Consider the following 21,799-nt stretch of genomic DNA (forward strand, 5'->3'; position numbering starts at 1 on the left):
CAATTCTACCTCCAGATTTCCTGTTAGACTATAAAGCCATTTCGGTCAAGGATTGTTTTTAAGCCTCACAATTAGTAGGTGAAAGGGAGGCAGGACAGATGTTGTACCCACTTCACAGATAAAAAACAAAGGTCTAGAGACAAGGAGTGCTGCTTAAGGTCTCATGGTGAAGGAGAAGCAGAATAAAAATCAGAACTTAAGTGCCCTTTATCTCGACATCGAATCTTTTCAGTGTATCGAGTGGCCTCTCACACACAACAGAAAAATTACAGATGCTTGGGCACACCTGTGTGTGTGGTTTGTCTGGTCTCCTAGACAGCATGAGTTCCTACTTCCAAGATATGCTGGGAGACAACTCTCCATGGTGTTTCTACATGTCTTGTGACAGCTTTCGTTTCAGACTATCTTTTCAAGGATGTTTGTAAAGCATAGAGACATATAGATAGTGTCTCCAGGGCAGAGACACTGGAGAGAGTGTTTGTCTGTTTGCTGACAAGAATAATAAGGATAATGTCTCCTTTGGTGGCAACGTTTGGGCAGGTTTGCTCGCAGTTCCTTTACAAGGTTGGGAGTTTTCTATGCTCGGGATCATTTGGTTGTATCACAGCCTATTATGTGCACAGTATCCACCTGGGCACACTTTGCATCACCCTGTGGAATTTGGAGGCCAAGGGAAACTGATGCAAGCATGAAGGCTCATGCTTCCTGATGAACCGTGAGTTCATCATAATAAAGCCCTTTGTCTCTGATCCAGGAGTCCTGTGTCTTCTGCCTGCCACTACAAAACTGGCAGGCTCACCTGTTAGCTTGCAAGTCAGGTAAATGTCAGAGCCTTCACAGTTCCTTACAAGATGCACCCACCCCTGCTGCTGGGCTGCCAGACCCTTCTGCAAACAGGTACAGTGGTGTGGCGGATGCTGTGGTGTACCATCCAGATTCACCTCAGGAACGAAGAACTTATTCTCCCAACTGCTGGGAGTGCTGTTGGCAGACAGTCCTCAGCTGCCCGCTTTGGAGATTGCTTTCGCTATAAAGAGCTGCCTCACCCCCTCCTGGGGTGGCCCACATGTGATGACTGATTGACATGGGGTATAAAGGCCCAGCCCCTTAGCGCAACTGGATAAAACTCTAAAGGTCACCTCAGCTTCAGAGCTTTCTGTAGGAATAGCTTAGGCTCCAGAAATTGCACTGCCGCTCACCTTCTCCCTCTGTCCAATCCTGTCTACTCCCTTTCCTTTCTACAGCTGGAGATTCCAAGAGCAACTCCTCCCACTCCCATAAACCTCATATATCTTAGTTGACATCTCAGACTCTGCTTTCTGAGGAACCCAACCTGCAACAAGTGAGGTCTGCCTTCACAGGGGTTTCCTGGCCTGGGTGACTGCACAGCTATCTTGGGTCTAGACTTGAGATTTGAGTGCTAGAAATCCAGCATGTCTTGAGTTTCAGTGACGGATCCTTTCAGTAGCTTTTATAGCCCAGTGACATGGAAGGGCCCACCGTGAGGCATACGAAGCAATAAAAATATGCCCAGCAATCCATCTGACCCTGGCTGTAAAATCAGCAGCATCTGTGACTTGCAGCAGACAACCTGGCTCTTTTGCTCCATTTTCTTGATAATTTCAATAAAGCAGAATTTCTCCTTTAGTTGAGCACATCAAGTTCAATGTAGGTGACCTGTTGGTGGGGGAAAAACCCTAGCGAGCTTTCATAATGCAAATGTTATAAACAAATTCTGACGGTCTCTCACCTGAGAAGCTCCCAGGCTTGGGGTAGCAGCTAGTCTGGGATTTGGAGCTAACTTCACAACCTCTGAAAAGGGCACATCTCTTCCACCTGCAAGACCTAGAAGGGAAAACTCACTTCATGTTAGTGCATGTTGCAAATGAAAACTAATCATAAACACCATGAAGGATCTCACTGGGGTGGCAAACTCTTCTAAAACTGGATTATAGTGACGGTTGCACAATTCAGTACATTTATGAAAAATCAATGAATTGGACACTTAAAATGGATGATTTTTATGTCATATAGATTGTACCTCAATAAAATTACAACACAAAACAAAAAAATGCCAAGCGCAGGCTTGTCTCCAGCAGGACCTAGCTTGTCTTGCTCTTTGTGGTTGTGCCTTTCATGGAATGGGCCAGGTAACCTCGACATATGATGGGGAAGGGTCTGCCTGCCCCTCCTCTCTCCCCTCGTTCACCACATTCTGGACAGCCTGGTCTCATCTCCACTCATGCTGCCTCAGAGCCTTTTCACTGTGCGGAATGTTCTTTCCACTCTTCACACGCTAAGATGCACCTAGCACCATCACTTGTTCAGGAGGCCCTCCTTAGCCCTCAGCACCATCTGCTTTTCCTCAGAGCACTTTTCCCAACTTGTGCCATATGTTTCAGTGAGTATTGGCTTAAGATCCCTCTTTGGCTGAGGTGTCTCTCTGGGTCACCACTATAACCATGGTGCCTAGCACATCATCTGGCATACAGAAGGGACTCAATAATTACTCACCAAGCAAATGAGTAGCAGGGGGAAGGTTGCCATTGGTGGGCAAGAAACAATGAGCAATTTCTAGGCAAGGTAAGTAGTAGCGTCAGATAGACAGAGAAACACACCACCACCAGGAGTGAAGAAGGGCCCTCTGAAGACGTGAGGAGCAGTTTTCCTAACCAAATGCTAGAAAATTCCAGCTCAGAGCAGAATGGATGTGGGACTGGGATGGTGGTGGGGTGGACAGCAAGAGAAGACTCTAGTCCCATCTCCGCTCATACTCGCAGACGCTACACAAGACAGTCATCCCCAGGCCCAGCTGGGGAGAAGAGATCTCTAAATGAAGCGGTTAGTAACCCTCTGGGTGGGGACCAGTGAGCTAAGATTTGGCTCAGGCTTTGGTTTTGGAGGGCAGAGCAGGGCAGTGGCCCAGGTACCCTTTGGCAAGCACAGAAAGGGAAAAAGAACAAAACAAAACACAGTGCAGGATAGCAGTGAAGTCCCTAAAGGGCAACTCCTTTCCCACTTCCACAAAATAATTATGAAGTGGACCCCATACTTCTATTCAGCCACCCTGAAGGCCAGAAGATTATGGAAGAGTATCTTCAAAGTTCTCAGGAAAAGTATTTTGAACATAGAGTCTTTTACCCAGGCAATCTTTGGAAGGATGAAACAAAGGCCTTGCTGGACATGTCAGGCCTCAAAACCATCACCTATTGAATTCTCTCTTACAATATTTATTTAGGTTGTATATTCCAACAAAACTACCACACAGCTTGGATGTGGTAATCGTAGCACGAGGATTCATGCCTGTAATCCTAGCACTTTGGGAGGTTGAGGTGGATGGATCACTTGAGCCTAGGAGTTCGGGTTCAGCCTGGGCAACATGGCCAAACCCTATCTCTACAAAAATTAGCCAGGTGTGGTGGTGTGTGCCTGTAGTCCCAGCTACCTGGGAGGCTGAGGTGGGGGTGGGAAGATCACGTGAGCCTAGGAGGTGGAGGCTGCAGTGAGCCATGACTACACCACTGCACTCCAGGCTGGACAACAGAGACCATGTCTCAAACAAAACAAAACAAAACCTCAGCATAGAAATAAAGGAGAAAGAAGAAGTTTTTTGTTTGTTTGTTTGTTTGTTTGTTTTTTGAGACGGAGTCTTGCTCTGTCGCCAGGCCGGAGTGCAGTGGCGTGATCTTGGCTCACTGCAACAGCTCACTACAGCCTCCCCTTCCTGGGTTCAAGCTATTCCCTTGCCTCAGCCTCCCGAGTAGCTGGGACTACAGGCATGTGCCACCATGCCCAGCTAATTTTTTTTTTTTTTTTTGTATTTTAGTAGAGATGGGGTTTCACCCTGTTGGCCAGGATGATCTCGATCTCCTGACCTTATAATCTGCCCATCTTGGCCTCCCAAAGTGCTGGGATTATAGGTGTGAGCCACTGCGCCTGACTGAAATGTCAGGAAGTTTAAAAAAAAAGAAAAAGTAAGAAACAGAGAAAGGAAGGAAGGAAGGAAGGAAGGAAGGAAGGAAGGAAGGAAGGAAGGAAGGAAGGAAGGAAGGAAAGAAGGAGGGAAGGAAGGAAGGAACAAACGAACGAACGAACGAACAAAAAAAGGCAGGCAGACTCATGGGTAAGTGTGAATAAAAGCCAATATGATGTTAAATGTACTTAATATAAGAATCTGGAAATAAATTCCCAAGTGATCTTGATATAGGATGTGGCATGAGGCGGGGTAAGGTAGATGGGGTGGGGAGAGAATAAAAGGGTAAGAGGTTAATTATTTTTTTTTTTTTTTGAGATGGAGTCTCGCTTTGTCACCCAGGCTGGAGTGCAATGGTGCAGTCTCGGCTCACTGCAACCTCTGCCTCCCAGGTTCAAGCAATTCTCCTGCCTCAGCCTCCTGAGTAGCTGGGACTACAGTCGTGTGCCACTACGCCCAGCTAATTTTTGTATTTTTAGTAGAGACGTGGTTTCACCATACTAGCCAGGCTGGTCTCGAACTCCTGACCTTGTGATCCACCTGCCTTGGTCTCCCAAAGTGCTGGGATTACAGGCATGAGCCACCACACCCCGCCAAGGTTAATTAAGAGAAGGATATGTTGCCTGATTAATTCTCAACGTTGATAGAAAAATATAAGCTTAGGCCGGGTGTGGTGGCTCACACCTGTAATCCCAGTACTTTGGGAGGCCAAGGGCGGATCACAAAGTCAGGAGATTGAGACCATCCTGGCTAACACGGTGAAACCTCTCCTCTATTAAATATACAAAAAATTAGCTGGGCGTGGTGGTGGGCGCCTGTAGTCCCAGCTACTCGGGAGGCTGAGGCAGGAGAATGGTGTGAACCCAGGAGATGGAGCTTGGAGTGAGCGGAGATTAAGCCACTGCACTCCAGCCTGGGTAACAGAGCAAGACTCTGTCTCAAAAAAAAAAAAAAAAAAGAAAAAGAAAAAGAAAAGAAAAGAAAAATATAAGCTGAAATAAGTATGTTAAAAAGTTAAGAACATGAAAAGAATAGAACCACTTGGGCTGCTACAGGAGCTCCCTGAACAGGCAGGAGGCAGGGCAAATTGATCCAACTTGAAGGACGAATGCCCTTGCGGGTATGTGCTGCTCCCGCCAGAACTCGCCTAGATCAGGGAGCTTCCCTTAATGCCCAGAGTTTCAGCGAGGCCTCCATCAGGGCAACAGGGCTCCATGGCGCTGTCCAGGGTGCTGGACTGCTTGGGCCTGAAGTCTTCCCCTTTGTTTCAACTTTTGTTCTTGCTGAAAAGACGGCTCTGGACTTTGTCCACCTCTCCTGCTCTCTAGCTGTCCAGACCCATGCCCACGTGCCCTCAACCATGCCCTGTGTTCTTTTCCCGTGTCCCTGTGCTGACCTTAACTCTGACCAGACTTCATTCAGTTAGGACCCAGCCTTTTTTCCCCAATTTAAGCAAAGAATAAAGGAAAAGAGAGTATGGGCTGGTTCTCACCTGCTGGGTGCTAGAAAAATGAAGCTGAAGTCCCCAAGACTCCAATGTCCCCAAAGACTGGGAACACCTCACTCTCCCATTTCCACCCTCCTCAGCCCACCCCATGTCCTGGCCACTTCCAGAGACAGCTGTCTCCCTCCATCGACCTACCATGAAAAGCTCGGTATGCAGAACCCACACAGGCTGAGTTGGCAGTGTCTATAACATACACCGGGGCACCAAACACATCTGCAAGCACCTGAAAAGGACACAGAGGTTCTACTGTGGTGAGCCACTCCTCAGAGGGAACACAGATGTTGTGGGATGCACTTTCCAAGCTCTCTCCCTCATATGTCTTCTGACGCCTTCCATTCCACTTCGACTGCCTTAAGAGGAGTACGCTTGGTCATGCTACCCTGGTGATAATAGTCAGGATGACCTGGGGAAAGTCCCTAGTGGAGGGCCACAGCTCCCCAGGCTGTCCCTGTACTTTTTAGCCATTTCACCAAAGACAGCAGAAGATTTAGGAAGTATGCTTAGCAAATGGCACTGACCTAGGGCTGGAGACAGCTGGGTATTAGACTAATATTAACAAGCCCAAACAAACCCAAACTAACAAGGGCATGTTTCAAGGGGATAGTGGTGAAGTTTCCCATTTAGGTTCAAAAATAAATTGCACACATTTCAAATGGAGGACCTGTACTAAGAGGAGTTCACATGGAAAGAACTTGCGGGAGGTCTTAGTTGACCAGGGATATTGTAGTAGATGCCACTGATGCCTACACAGATCCCCCTCACTGGACCGTTGTGCATCCCGCCCCAGCTGCTGTGAGTACTGGCTACTAATGGCTTGCAGCACTACTTCCTCAAGAAAGCTGACCTTGGCTTAGCATAGGCCACCACTCACAGGAAACTTACTCACCCTCCCTAAGGTGTCCTGTTGGCCCTTTGTCGCAAGGTAAAACCAGTTCTGTGGTATAATTCATGTTCTAGAGTCCTGTCTCCCCACCAGGATGGAGGGGAAGTAGACTCCAGACAAGACCATATCCTCACTTATCCTTCTTCCTCTGCACTACCCTGAGTCCCACACTTCCTTCTTCCTGGGAGTACTCTCTCAACAAACTGCTTATAGAAGAATTCCCATTTCAGGCTTTGTTTCTAGAAAATCTTACCTAAGATAGGTAATCACAAGTGAACAGCTAATACAATTACTCTAACAGTTAAGGCAGCCCCAGGCTACACCCAAAAATGCACAGTGTCCCCATAACAGGATCTGACAGACCCACAGGTGACAGTCTGAGAGTCAGACATCTGCAGGTTGATTCTACTTTTGGTCATATGTTTCTGGCATAATGAAGGACCAGAAGGACAGTAACAGTCTGGCAACTGTGTTACAACAGGACTAGTTGGAGAATCGGCGATGGTTAAATTGGAAGGCAGAGGCCTTGAGGAAGACAAGAACACTGGCATTAGATGTGAGAAGGTTTGCCATGTGGAAGAACAGGCACTTTCCATGTGACTCTAGAGGACATGCTGGTGTCAGACAGCGGATTGTACACAGCCGTAGAATTCACCTGCATGTGAGACAGATTCCACTCACAGTGTGAGCTGTAAGGCAACAGAGCTGCTTCCTGGAGAGTGTGAGCTAAGAACTCCCCATTCCTGCAGGAGTGGGAATGGAGACTGTACTTCCTGTTGAGTCTCTGGCTCTTAGAAGTAGCAGACGTAAGAAAATGTGGCACATATACACCATGGAATACTACGCAGTCATAAAAAAGGATGAGTTCGTGTCCTTTGTAGGGACATGGATGCAGCTGGAAACCATCATTCTCAGCAAACTATCACAAGAACAGAAAAGCAAACACCACATGTTCTCACTCATAGGTGGGAATTGAACAATGAGATCACTTGGACACAGGAAGGGGAACATCACACACTGGGGCCTGTTGTGGGGTAGGGGAGGGGGGAGGGATAGCATTAGGAGATATACCTAATGTAAATGACGAGTTAATGGGTGCAGCACACCAACATGGCACATGTATACATATGTAACAAACCTGCACGTTGTGCACATGTACCCTAGAACATAAAATATAATATAAAAAAAAAAGAAAAGAGAAAAGAAAAGCATGCCTCAGAATGTATATTTACTCTTCAGTTTTCTTAGTGTACTGTGCATGCAGGCAAATAAAAATTTGGCACAAAAAAAAAAAAAAAAGAAGTAACAGACATGGGAGAGGCCATGGTGTAAGTCCCACTACCAACACTTACCTGTAAGATGTCTCTATTGTGAGATGCTCCTCCTGTGGCCAAAATCTTTGTCTTGGACACTACAAGGGAAAATAAAAAAAGTGAAATAGCTATGCCAGTTCTCCCAAGGCAGAAAGGGCTGTTTGTGCAGAGTTCTTCAGCTACAGAGGGTTCATGATGGGCCAATGCCTCCCGCTCATCACACAGGAATCTGGTAGAGATCCAAAGGTGGCTCTGTGCATGCAGGCCTGTCACATTCATTTGCTTGTGAGGTTGCTGCCCCACTCACCTTAACTGTCTTTAATAATTTTTTTTGTTTTAAATATCTCAACAAAACAGGAGCAGAAGGTAACTTCTTTAAAGATAAAAGTCATATATCCACAACTTATAACAAATGTCATTCTTAACAGAGATTTAGAAGCACTTTCTTTCAGGATAGTGTACCAGCCAGATTCCAAAATGGCCTCCACATAATCCCTCCCTCCTGATATTCACACCTTCAAGTAGTCCCCTCTCACATTCAATAGGGCTGACATGTATACCCAACAGAACCTTGTGAAAATGATGGAGTGTGAAGTCCAAGACTAGATGATAAAAGACATTGAGGCTTCTATCTCGCTCTGACACAGATCACGCTCTCTTGGATCACTAACTTTGGGGGAAGCTAAGTGCCACATCCTGAAGACACTCAATCAGCCCTAGGGAGAGGTCTACATGGGAGTGGACTGAGGCCTCCTGCCAACAGTCATGCAAGTGAGCCAGCAGGGAGGCAGATCTTCCAGCCTCAGTCAAGCCTTCAGATGACTGCAGCCCCAGATGACATTGTGACTGCAACCTCAGGAGATATCCTCAATCAGAATCACCCAACTATGCTGAAACCAAATTCTTGACCCAAAGAAATTGTATAAGAGAGTAAACATTTATTACTGTTTTAAGCTGCTAAATTTTGAGATAATTTGTTACATGGCAATAGATAACGAATACAACTACAAACAAAACAAAGATTCACAGTATCCAGTCCGCTGTTTAACACAGACCTACCAGTCAATGCCACAAGATAACAAAAGCAACTAAAATGTTTAAGTATTGAAAGAAAGGAAAAGAAAACTGTCATTTGCAGACAATAGTCCATCTACTTGGAAAAAATAAAGAATAAGCAAACTAATAAAACTAACAAGAGTTTAATAAGTTTGCCAGATACAAAATCAACTTCTAATAATCAATGGCATTTCTAATAATAATCAACTAGCAAACGTGATAGAAAATAAATTATCATTCACAACAGCAACCAGAAATGTAAGGTAGCCTTACATATAAGGGAATACCTTAACAAAGAATTCAAAAGTCTCTATGAAGAAAAAGTTGAAATTGTTGTTAAAGTACAAAAAAAAATATCTAAATAAATTAAAAGATATTCCATGATCTTGAATGAATATGAATTAACATTATAAACATGTCAATCTTTTCCAATTAATGTATACATTCTATTCAACCTAAATAAAAATTCCAACTGGACTCTTTTAAGGAACTAGACCAATTTCTTATAAAATATTTATGGAAAAATGAAAACCTATAAACAGCTCAGACAATATTTTAAAAAGAAAAGCAAGGAGGGGATAATTGCTATACTACATATTAAAACATTATTATGGGCTGAAATGTGTCTACCCTAAATTTATATGTGGAAGTCCTAAACCCCAGTATCTCAGAATGTGAGTGTATTTGAAGATAAAGACAGACATTACCTCTTTAAAGAGGTAATTAAGATAAAAATGAAGTCATTAGGGGTGGGCCCTAATCCAGTAGGACTGATGTCCTTAGGAGAAGAGAAAATGAAGACACAGGGACACACAGGAGGAGACACAGGAAGAAGATGGCCATCTACAAACTAAGGAAAGAGGCCTAAGAAGAAATCAACCCTGCCGACACCTTGATCGCAGACATTTAGCCTCCAGAATTGTGAGAAAATTAATTTCTGTTGCTGAAGCCACCCATTCTGTGGCACATTCTTATGGCAGCCCTAGCCAACTAATGCAAACATACTACAAAGCCACAATAATACAACAGGTTTTCTGCCTCAAGAACAAGACCCAATAAACCCATGAAGTAGAAACAGGAGTGTAGGTCGGGCACCGGGGCTCACGCCTGTAATCCCAGCACTTTGGGAGGCCAAGGCAGGCAGATCACTTGAGCTCAGGAGTTTGAGACCAGCCTGGGCAACATGGCAAGACCCTGTCTCTACAAAAAATATTTTAAAATTAGCCAGGCATGGTAGCACGTGTCTGTAGTCCTAGCTACTCGGGATGCTGAGGCGGGAGGAACACTTGAGCCCAGGAGGTGGAGGTTGCAGTGAGCTGAGACCGCGCCGCTACACTCCAGCCTGGGCGGCAAAGTGAGACCTTGTCTCCAAAAAAGGAAAAAAAAAAATGAAAGGGAGTACAGAGAAAGACCCATGTATATATAGGAACTGGATAAATGATAAAGGGGGCACTACAAGTAATGGGATAAACAGACCACTTAGTAGACAGTGTTTGGAAAACTGGACCAACATGTGGAAAAAATTAAACTGGATCCCAAGTTACACCATTCGCAACGACTCCAGATGGATCAAAGTCCTAAATGTGGAAGGTAAAATTGTAACATCAACAGGAAAAACATAAAACAGTACTTCTATGATACTGGAGTAGGGGGAAAATATCTTAAACAATACCTCAAAAGCATAAAATGTAAGATGAAAAATTGATGAATTTAATCAAAATTCTGTTAAATTGCTGACACTATAAATAAGCAACAGACAAATGAGAGATACCTGCAACAAAAAACTGTCAACAACCTAACATTCAAAGTATACAATAAACTCCTGCAAATCAGTAAGATAAAGATAGGAAATCAAATAGAAAAATGGGAAAGGATGTACATAGCCAATTCAGAGAAAGAAACCAGTTACAAAGAGCTGCTCAAAATCACTATTAATTGGCTGGGCATGGTGGCTCATGCCTGTAATCCCAGCACTTTGGGAGGCCGAGGCAGGTGGATCACCTGAGGTCAGGAGTTTGAGATCAGCCTGGTCAACATGGTGAAATCCTGTCTCTACTAAAAATACAAAATTAGCTGGGCGTGGTGGCGTGTGCCTGTAATCCCAGTTATTCAGGAGGCTGAGACAGGAGAATCACTTGAACCAAGAGGTGGAGGTTGCAGTGAGCTGAGATCGTGCCATCGCACACCAACCTGCCTAAAAAGAGTGAAACTCCATCTCAAAACAAAATGAAACAAAACAAAATCATCATTAATTAAGAAAACACAAATTAAACTGACACTGAGATACCAGTTTGCACCCATCAGACTGGCAACAGATTTGAAGGTTGTTGCTGTGAAGTGTTGGTGGGGATATGGGAAAGAAGAACCCTCATAAACTGCTGCTGAGAGTACATGACCGACTTCATGACAGCAGGGCTCTCAAGCTCCTTCCCTCCACTCCCTCACACACAGCAGCAGACGCAGCAGCAGTATTTGTCCCCAAGCTAAAGTAAAGGATTGCTCATTAGTGAAAGTGGGCTACCAGCTGGGGAGGGTGCTGGGGGCACCGAGTGAAGAGGAACTTGAAATGACACTGAGCAGCAGGCATGGAGACAAACATGGAAAGTAGCTCCACTCATCACAGAAAAAGGCTGGATTCCTCTTCTAACCAGAATAAAATCCTGCTTATTTTGGGTTGGATAATTCTTTTTGTGAGGGATCATCCCATGTATTGTAGAATGTTTAGCAGAATCCCCAGAATGCTATGTCCTCACAAGGCTGAAAAGCAGAAAACGGTGAACTCACTCCTGAAAGCACCTTTATAGTGGCATTAATACCTAAGAGCCCTCATGACCTAAACACCTTCCACCAGGCCCATCTCCCAACACTGTCACCTTGGGGATTAAGTTTTCAACATGTGAATTTGGGGAGACACAGTCAGGCCATAGCAAATGGATAAATGGTTGTATAATCATGTGATGGAATATCAGAGTGCAATGAAAATTAATAGCTAACAGCTATCTATGCATGTTAACATGGATGAATTCATAAACATGACATTGAGCTAAAGCAGCAAGTCACAACACGTGTAGTATAATTCCATATATTATGAAGTTCAGAAAGGGCAAAAAACCACAATGTATTTAAAGGAATGCATACACAGCTGGCAAAACCATAAAGAATTCCAGGGAAATGATAATACAAAAATCTGGAAAGAAATGATCTCTGCAGGGATGAGGGGAAGATAAGGATATAGTGGAAGAGGAGCACAGCAAGATTCTAAGGTTCTAGCAATGTTCTATTTCTTTTTTTTTTTTCTTTTTCATTTTTTCTTTTTTTTTATTCTGAGACAAAGTCTTGCTCTGTCACCCAGGCTGGAGTGCAATGGGGTAATCTTGGCTTACTGCAACCTCCGCCTCCTGGGTTCAAGTGATTCTCCTATTTCAGCCTCCCAAGTAGGTTATAAATGTCCGCCACCATGCCCGGCTAATTTTTGTGTTTTTAGTAAAGATGGGGTTTCACCATGTTGGCCAGGCTGGTCTCGAACTCCTGACCTCAAGTGATCCGTCTGCCTTGGCATCCCAAAGTGCTGGGATTACAGGTGTAAGCAACTGCGCCTGGCTGATGTTCTATTTCTTAACCCGAGTGCTGATCATCAGATGTTTATTAATATGTTTTATAATTAGCTGTAAGATACATATACTCTACCATATACATGATCTTTTTCACAATAAACTGAGCATAGTGGCTCATGCCTGTAATCCTAGCACTTCAGTAGGCCAAGGCAGGAGGAGGATTGCTTGAGCTCAGGAATTTGAGACCAACCTGGACAAGAAAGTAAGACCCTGTCCCTACAAAAAATACAAAAATTAGCCAGGCACGGTGGTGTATGCCTGTGGTCCCAGCTACTCAGGAGGTTGAAGTGGGAGGACTGCTTGAGCCCAGGAAGTCAAGGCTGCAGTAAGCCGTGATTACACCATTGTACTCCAGCCTGGGTGTATTCTTGCCTGATAAAGCCAGACTTTGTCTCCAAAAAATATAATAGGCTGGGCACAGTGGCTCACGCCTGTAATCCTAGCAGTTCGGGAGGCTGAGGCACGAAGACCACCTGAGGTCAGGAGTTCCAGACCAGCCTGGCCAATATGGTGAAACCCCGTCTTTACTAAAAATACAAAAATTAGCCAGGTGTAGTGGTGGGCACCTGTAATCAGCTACTCAGGAGGCTGAGGCAGAAGAATCGCTTAAACCCAGGAGGCAGAGGTTGCAGTGAGCCAAGAATGCACCACTGCACTCCAGCCTGGGCCACAGAGCAAGCGAAACTCCATTTTAAAATAAATAAATAAAAATAAATAGCAAAATAATAATAATAACAAACCTTAATCTAACAAAATACATATAGATCCACTTTGGGCTAAGATGATAATGGTCAAGAAAGGACACACTTGTGCTGCAACGACGACAGAATGGAGTAAACAACAACAACCAGAGCATCATATTTTTGTTTGAAGTTATCAAAAAAGTATAAATTCAAGAAATCTAAATAAAATAAATTCCAGAATGAGATGAGCCCTTAAGTGCTGATTCATACCTGCAGCATGGAAAACATGAAGAGGTAAGACTCTATAGGCAGATAAACTTTGCTAGAAAAGAAAAGCAACTACATTTGGGCTGGTATGGAGGACTGAAATCTGGAAGAGTCTCCAATATAGAACTAGTCCTCCCCACCTACCAATTGTCTCCAATGAACTACTATGGAAGCAGTGATGTGGAAGTGGGGGAAGAGCTGGAAAACACAGAAAGAGTTCTGTAATCTCAGTGGTTAGGTACCAAAGACTTGATGGAGGGAGGGGCCTGATCCTGCTGATCCTGATCCCAAAACACTGCAACGACTGGTGAACTAAAACTAACTAGTACTGATCCAACCCCTGATTAAACAAAAAAGACCACCACCTCACCCTCACTTCCTGATAGAAGGGCAAGCTTTCTCTGCAGGTAAACATTAGCTATTTATTTAACAACTGCATGTGAATCTACAATTATCTCAAAAGTAAAAGGGTTAAAAATTAGCCACTTTAGTCAACAGTGTACTTTTAAACACAACGTACAGCATTCAACCAAAATTAAATAGCATTTTAAGAAGCAGGAAATGGGAGTAAAATAGTAAATAGAAGCAGACTCTCAGAAGAATTAGCAGATAGGAGCTTTATAATAATTATAAATATGATATAAAGTCAGAGGAAAAGATGAACAAAATGGTTAAAATACGAAAAATTTCAGCAGACAAATAAGAAAATATAAAAGAATGAAATGGAAATTCTAGAAATAGAAAAAATATAATATCCAAAATGAGTTTGTTAGATGGACTTAATAGCAGACTGAATACAGCAGAAACATGAATAAAAAGAGGTGTGATAGAAATCGTCCCTCTGAAGGCCAGGCACACTGGCTCATGCCTGTAATCCCAGCACTTTGAGAGGCCGAGGCAGGTGGATCACCTGAGGTCAGGAGTTTGAGACCAGCCTGCCTAACATGGTGAAACCCCATCTCTACTGAAAATACAAAAAATTAGCCGAATGTGGTGGTGCTTGCCTGTAGTTCCAGCAACTCAGGAGGCTGAGGCAGGAGAATTACTTGAGCCCGGTAGGTGGAGGTTGCAGTGAGCCGAGATCATGCCACTGCACTCCAGCCTGGCAACAAAGCAAGACTCCGTCTCAAAAAAACAAAACATAACAAAACAAAACAAAAAATGAAATTGTCCAACTGAAGCAGGGAGAGAGAGAAAAAAAGAAAAAAAAGAACAGAGAGTCAAAGTCCTAAGGGACAACAGCAAATGTGTAACTGAAGTCCAGAGGAAAGGAAAGAGGAAATAGGGAAAAATAAATATTTGAAGAAATAATGGCTAAGAATTTTCCAAAATTGATGAAAGAGATTAACCCACAGATCCAACAAGCTCAATGAATCACAAAGAGGATACGTACAAAATAATAATAATTTAAAAACCCTTACTTAGGTATATCATAATCAAACTGCTGAAAATCAAAGATTAATAGAAAAATTTTAAATCAGCCAGAGAAGAAAACCCCATTACATTCAGGGGAACAACACTAAGAATGACAGCTAATTTCTCATCTGAAACATTAGAAGGCTAGAAAACGATGGAACGACATTTTCAAAGTGGTGAAAGTAAAAAGTGCCAATCTAGAATTCCACAACAGAAAATATTATTTGAATATGAAGTAAAATAAATACATTTTCAGAAAAAGTAAAACTTAAGAGAATCCACTTCTTATAGATGTCTACATTCCTTCCTGAAGCTCTGACTTTCCATCTGGTATGATTTTCCCTTTAGCCCAGAAAACTTCTTTAGCTGTTTTTGTAGTGCAAGCATGTTGGTAAAAAATTCAAGAGTATAATATTAGTGCAAACCAGACTTTTCAAGTTAAAGATTTCAATTTAAAAATCAATTAAAAAGTGTATAGCTTAAAAAGCCAACAGAGGAGATAAAATGGAATACTAAACATTGCTCAGTTAATCCAAAAATAAGACAGGAAAAGAATAAGGAAGAAAAAAGAACATATAGAACAAAAGAAAAGAAAAAGCAAAATTGATATGTAATCCATTTTGTACATGGATGGATTGAAAAAAATAAAAATAAAAAAAATAAATGGATGGATTGGATTAAATCCAATCATTTCAATAATTACATTAAATGTAAATGGACTCTTCCCTTTAAAAATATTTATTGCCTGCCTACCTTCCTACCTTTCTTTTTTTTCTTCCTTCCCTAAAAAGCCATTAGACAGGCAAACAGAAGTGGCTCAAGGGCCACATGTAAGTACATAACCAGAGTGGGGGCAGATCCAAGAGGCTGCTGGAGAGAGGCCACAGAGACAACACAGGTAAAGGTAAGCAGAGAAGCCAAAATGGGGCCTGCATGTCAAGGAGGCAGCAATCTGGAGGGGTCAGAATCAACTTTGTCACTGTTAGGATAAGATACAAATGTGAGAAGGAAGACAGCCAGAATGAACCTCATGGTGTTGGACTGGAAGTGGAGTGTATAGGGTTGAACTCATGTTTTTCAACACATGGAGAAGTAGATAGACAGATAAATAGAAAGGTAAATGTGTGTATAGATACAGACTTATATATATGATGCTGTTCCCAGCCCCTTTCAGTGGGCTGAGCTGGGAAATATTAGGATATATATATATTAGGATATATATGTATGTAGATTTATACATATACATCTATACATATATATGTACACTATATATGCACTATACACTATATATACTCTATACACTATATACTCCCCTTCCAGTCCAACACCATGGGGTTCATTCTGGCTTTCTTCCTTCCCATATTTATATCTTATCCTAACAGTGACAAAGTTGATTCTTCTGACCCCTCCAGAATATACATATACATCTATATATGTATATGTATATATCTACATACATATATATCCTAATATATATATATCCTACTATTTCCCAACTCAGTCCACTGAAAGTGGCTGGGAACAGCATCATCCCAGTAGCAATGAGCATCCAGAGACAGCATCCAAACATCTCTCCCCACTCAAAGGAGTCAGGGCTCCTTGGATAAATGGAAGATTACAGGGCTGATCCAAGGAAAAAACAAGACGAGCCTGAAACTTCTTTTATGCTAGAAGCTATGGAAATGCTCAAGGAATGATGGAAGATATACCAAAAGGACAAGGGGCCAGTTCACTCATTGGTGCATAAAAAGATGAAAATTACTACCTTTTTAGAAATGAAAGATACGTTACATAAATAAAGTTAACATATAGCCTTCTGAAATGCACAAATTAGAAGTTAATACAGAATGGGAATAAATGAGCTAAGATTTCAACTTAAAAATACAGAAAAAGAAAAATATTCATAAAGTAGAAGGAAGGCATTTAAAAAGATAAAAGTAGAAATTAATAAAAGGGAGCACAAAACAAAATATTAACATTGCTTAATAAAATATACAAACCTTTAGCTAACATGCTCAAGGGAAAAAAAAATACACAAACAAGAATGAACTAGGGACAAGGGTACAGGACATAGAATGAGATGGTGAAAGTGGAAATTACAATCCCAGCACTTTGCGAGGCCAAGATGAGTGGATCACTTGAGGTCAAGAGTTTGAGACCAGCCTGGGCAACATGGCAAAACCCCATATCTACAAAAATACAAAAATTAGCCAGGTGGTATGGCGCACACCTGTAATCCCAGGTACTCAGGTGGCTGAGGCACAAGAATCGCTTGAACCCGGGAGGCGAAGGTTGCAGTGAGCTGAGATTGTGCCACTGCACTCCAGTCTGGGCAACAGAGTGAGACACTGTCTCAAAACAAGAACAAAAACAAAAACAAAACAAAACAAGAAATAATCTTAATGTCCTTCAACTAGGGCCGTAAAATAATTTAGCAAACCTCATGCCAGTCATTAGAAAACATAAAGGTAGACCTGTACATACTGTTATGGAAAGCAAGTCTCAGAATAACACATAGAATATAATAGCATTTCTGTTAAATATATATATACACATACACACATGTATCAGGTTGAACCATATGAAATTGCCATTTTTGTAAATCAAAACTTCTTCAATATTGGCAATGCCGCATGATTCACAGGAAGGAAATCACAGTCTGGAAGGAAGGAAAGGAGTCTGAGAGGCATATGAAGGGGCCATTTGCTTCTTATTCCATATTTCTGTTTTGCATGAATCTTTTATGATAAAAAGACATCCATTCGGTGTGTATTTTAAAACAAATAGTTGTTTTAAGACCCTGCTGCTTTCCATCCAGCCCCTTGGCTCTGTCCAGGAGAAGACATTCAGCCCCCACCTCTTAGCTTCTCTCAGTTTCATCGCTGGAACGCCATCCTCCTGGGGAAACAATTCAAGCTATGGAAGATGTTCTAGTGTGATTCCATGTTGGAAAACCAAGAACAATGGCCAGGTACAGTGGCTTATGCTTGTAGTCCCAGCAATTTGGGAGGCAGAGGTGGGTGGATCATTTGAGGTCAGGAGTTCGAGACCAGCCTGGCCAACATGGTGAAACCCCATCTCTACTGAAAATACAAAACTAGCTGGGCGTGGTAGTGCACACCTGTAGTCCCAGTTACTCGGGAGATTGAGGCAGGAGGATCACTTGAACCTGAGGCGGAGGTTGTAGTGAGCCGAGATCGCGCCACTGCACTCCAACCTGGGCAACAGTGAAATCCTGTCTCCAAAAAAACAAAAGAAAACAAACAAAAAAACAAGAACACCTTCAGTGCCCAAATGCAGGAGAAGTAACCTGGCCATCATGCGCAGCACCACAAAGATGACTTTTGACAAACTTTGGTTCTTGTATACACCCTTTGCATATAAGGTACAAAGGAACAAAACTATGGCTGTATGGAAATAAGCTCATAGAGGAGACTGGGAGAAAATGTCCCTAAATGGTACCAGTGGTTGGAGAGAGGGGATGGGATTATGAGTCATTTTCCTTCATTTTTTTGAGACATGGTCTCGCTCTGTCACCCAGGCTAGAGTGCAGTGACACAATCACAGCTCATTGCAGCCTTGACCTCCCAGTCTCCAGCGATCCCCCCCGGCCTCCTGCCACCCCACCCCCAGTAGCTGGGACCACAAGCATATGCCACTACGCTGGGATATTTATAATTACTATTATTTGTAAAGATAGGGTCTCTCTGTTGCTGATCTCAAACTCCTGGGCTCAAGTGATCCTCCCACCTCCACCTCCCAAAGTGCTGGGATTACAGGTGTGAGCACTAGGCCCATTTTCTTTTCTTTATTTCTCAAACTTGCTACAAGGTTTGACTGTTTTTACTATCAACCTAAACAACATGAAACACACTGAAATACAAGCTGAAAACTATGGCTTATTAGCCCTGCCCAGATGGTGTCTATCATGCCTGATGGTGTCTATAAACATCAAGAGGGCAATTGTTCCTTAAAAAAAGCAGGTTCAGCCAGTGGTTGAGAATCTAGCATCTGGAGCCAGAATGGCTTGGTTGAGATCCCAGCTCTGCCAGTCCTGACCAAGTTATTTAACCACTGCAAGATTTGGTTTCCTTGGTTGTGAAGTGGGAATCATATCAGTACCTACTTCAGAGGTACTGTTGTTAATAAAGATTAATTGCTGGCCAGGTGCTGTGTTTCACGCCTGTAATCCCAGCACTTTGGAAGGTCAAGGTGGGCGGATCACAAGGTCAGGAGATGGAGACCATCCTGGCTAACACAGCGAAACCCCGTCTCTACTAAAACATACAAAAAATTAGCCGGTTGTGGTGGCGGGCCCCTGTAGTCCCAGCTACTCGGGAGGCTGAGGCAGGAGAATGGCGTGAACCTGGGAGGTGGAGCTTGCAGCGAGCAGATATCGCACCACTGCACTCCAGCCTGGGTGACAGAGCAAGACTCCATCTCAAAAAGAAAAAAAAAACAGATTAATTGCTAAGGAACTGGGCCAGGCACAAACTCAGTGCCCAACAAATGCTGGCAGCTGTTGGTATCACAATAATCATTTTTATTCAGAGTGCCTCTTTATTCCCCTTAGACACTATTAAAACCAAATGAGATGATGACTGGGCAAGAATGAAAACTAGAGCTGGCCAGTCCACATGGCGGCCTGGAGAATGAGTCCTCGCGTGTGTGCAACCTCTGTTGGTTCCAAGTATGTCTATTTCAGTGATCACTCAGCAGAGCGGCAAGACAGGTCTGATTCTGCATTTAAGCTTGCTAAGAGGATAAGTAACTCTATGCTGTTTTGCACAAGAAATGCTTTAGAGGCTGGGAATAATGCCACAATCCCATCAGCTCCTCCTGAGCCCATGGGGGCCTTCTACCTAACTGCTTCTCCCTGTATGCTGGGCTGTTCCCTTCCCTGGGCTCCCCTTCTGAGAGCCAGAGGACCCCTGCCAGGCACTCCACCAACTCCAGCACCATCCCTGCCCTGCTCACCCAGTCTCATTTTCAGGGAACTTGGAAGTCTTTGCAGACCTTTGGGAAATGTCTTTTTACACTTAGGGTGGTGGGATGAGGGCATTCAGAATGCTCATGGTGGTAATTTTACATATTTTAAAATATTGTATTGACCTAGAACACACATCCTGAAAAATGCACACATCATAAGCCTATAATCTTCATAAATTTTTACAAACTAAACACACCCATGGAACGTGAAACAGAACATCACCAGCACCTCACAGGCCCCTTCTGAAGGGCAACTACTAATTATCCCAACTTCCAACAACAGTAAATAGTTTCATCTGCTTTTAAATTTTTTTTTGAGACAGGGTCTCATGGCTCATTGCAGCCTCAACCTCCTAGGCTTAAGCAATCCTCCCACCTCAGTCTCCTGAGTAGCCAGGACTACAGGCATGGCCTACCACGCCTGGCTAATTTTTGTATTTTTTTGTACAGATGAGGTTTCACCATGTTGCCCAGTCTGGTCTCGAACTCCCGGACTCAAGTGATCTACCTGCCTCGGCCTCCCAAAATGCTGGGATTACAGGTGTGAGCCACTGTGCCTGGCCTGTAGTTTCATCTGCTTTTGAACTTGGATGTACAGAGAACCCTGCCATATGTATGTCCGTGTTTGGCTTCTTTTGCTCAGTGTTACATTTGGTGAGATTCACTCATTTCATTGTATATCACTGAGGCTGGTTCATTTTCATTTGTGGGTAGTATCCTGTTGTACAAATGCACCACAATGCATTTTTCCTGTCTACTATTAATGGGCACTGGGCCACTTCCACTGTGGGGCTATTCAGCATAGTGCTGCAATGAATGTTCTCCTGTACATCTTTAGTAAACACATGCACAAATTCCTGTTGTGCCTTTACTTAGAAGTGAGATTGCTGACTAGACGTGTATTCAGCTTTAGTAGATGCTGTCTAACAGGCTTTCCAGGAGGTTTCCCTAATGGGTATTTTTATAGTATCATTTTACTCTGTCAATTCAAAGGTATAAAATATATATTACATAGAACTTGGATTGTCCATAAAGTGTCATAGGAAGGCCCTCAAGCAAAGCAGCTTCACTCTCTTCTCTAGTGACAACAGCTATAGCCCAGAGGGACAAATACATCTTAGAAACCTGGACTTTATAGGTGGCCAGTCCAACCTCCTTACAGACCCCTAGACCATTTCAATGCCGCCTGTAAAGGGAACTCACTGACCCCCTAAAGCTGATTATTCTACAGCTCAAGTTCTCAGAAATCCCTTTCTCCTCCTTTTGGCTCCCCCAGCCCCGGGTCTGCCCTCTCCATGCCAGTTGCCATGGTTTGAATATGTGTCCCCTCCAAAACTCATGTTGAAGCTTTATCTCCAATATGACATATTGAAAGATGGGGCCTTTAAGGAGATTGGGTTATGAGGGCTTTATGAGTGGATTAATCCATTCATGGGTAAACAGATTAACAGGTTAACGGATTAACGGGTTATTGTGGGAATGGGACTGGTGGCTTTCTGAGAAGAGGAAGGGAGACTTGAGCTAGCACACTCAGCTCCCTCACCATGTGATGCCCTCTACCTCCTCAGGACTCTGCAGAGAGCCCTACTAGCAAGCAAGCCCTCAACAGATATGATCCCTCAACCTTGGACTTCTCAGCCTCCATAATTGTAAGAAATAAATTCCTTTTCCTTATAAATTACCTAGGATCAGGTATTCTGTTATAGGCAACAGAAAATGAACTGAGATATCAGTCTTCTGAGTTTTGACAGTGATACTACATCCCCCTCTTCCCTGTCCAAGCTGAAAGACGCAGACGGTGTCCCACAGGCAATGGAACCTGGCTAGGCTAGAAGGACAAGATCCACTCATGTCCCCAGACCTTGCACTGCCTATGTCTTTGGAGTCCAGAGCTCAAGACAGCTCATCTGCAGCTTGGAGCTTAGGGTTACAGAAAGACCTTTCCCAGGTCCTACAGGTCCTGGTCAAAAGGTCAGACTATTGTGGACACAGCTGAGAAGCAGGAACAGCCTACCTGCTATTCTATGCCTGCCTACAAGTGCCAATTGACACACTTTCTCACCCCATCCCCAAGGTCAGGCTCCACCTTCCTCCTGCA

At 43.4% G+C, this 21,799-nt stretch overlaps 1 protein-coding gene across 5 annotated transcripts in view; it reads right to left on the reverse strand.

Annotated features, from left to right (window-relative positions):
* Window positions 1-21,799, reverse strand: part of XYLB (xylulokinase) — an 82,253-nt gene that overhangs the window by 18,226 nt on the left and 42,228 nt on the right. For all 5 annotated transcript variants that reach the window (XM_021934554.2, XM_017955587.3, XM_021934553.2 and 2 more), the window contains exons 16-18: window positions 7,716-7,774; window positions 5,616-5,703; window positions 1,751-1,845 (exon numbers count right to left, since the gene is read on the reverse strand). In XM_021934554.2, the coding sequence (XP_021790246.1) occupies window positions 1,751-1,845; window positions 5,616-5,703; window positions 7,716-7,774 (242 nt within the window). The remainder of the gene's footprint in view (window positions 1-1,750; window positions 1,846-5,615; window positions 5,704-7,715; window positions 7,775-21,799) is intronic.

This window comes from Papio anubis, chromosome 2, assembly GCF_008728515.1.
Source record: "Papio anubis isolate 15944 chromosome 2, Panubis1.0, whole genome shotgun sequence".
NCBI classification, from domain to species: Eukaryota; Metazoa; Chordata; class Mammalia; order Primates; family Cercopithecidae; genus Papio; species Papio anubis.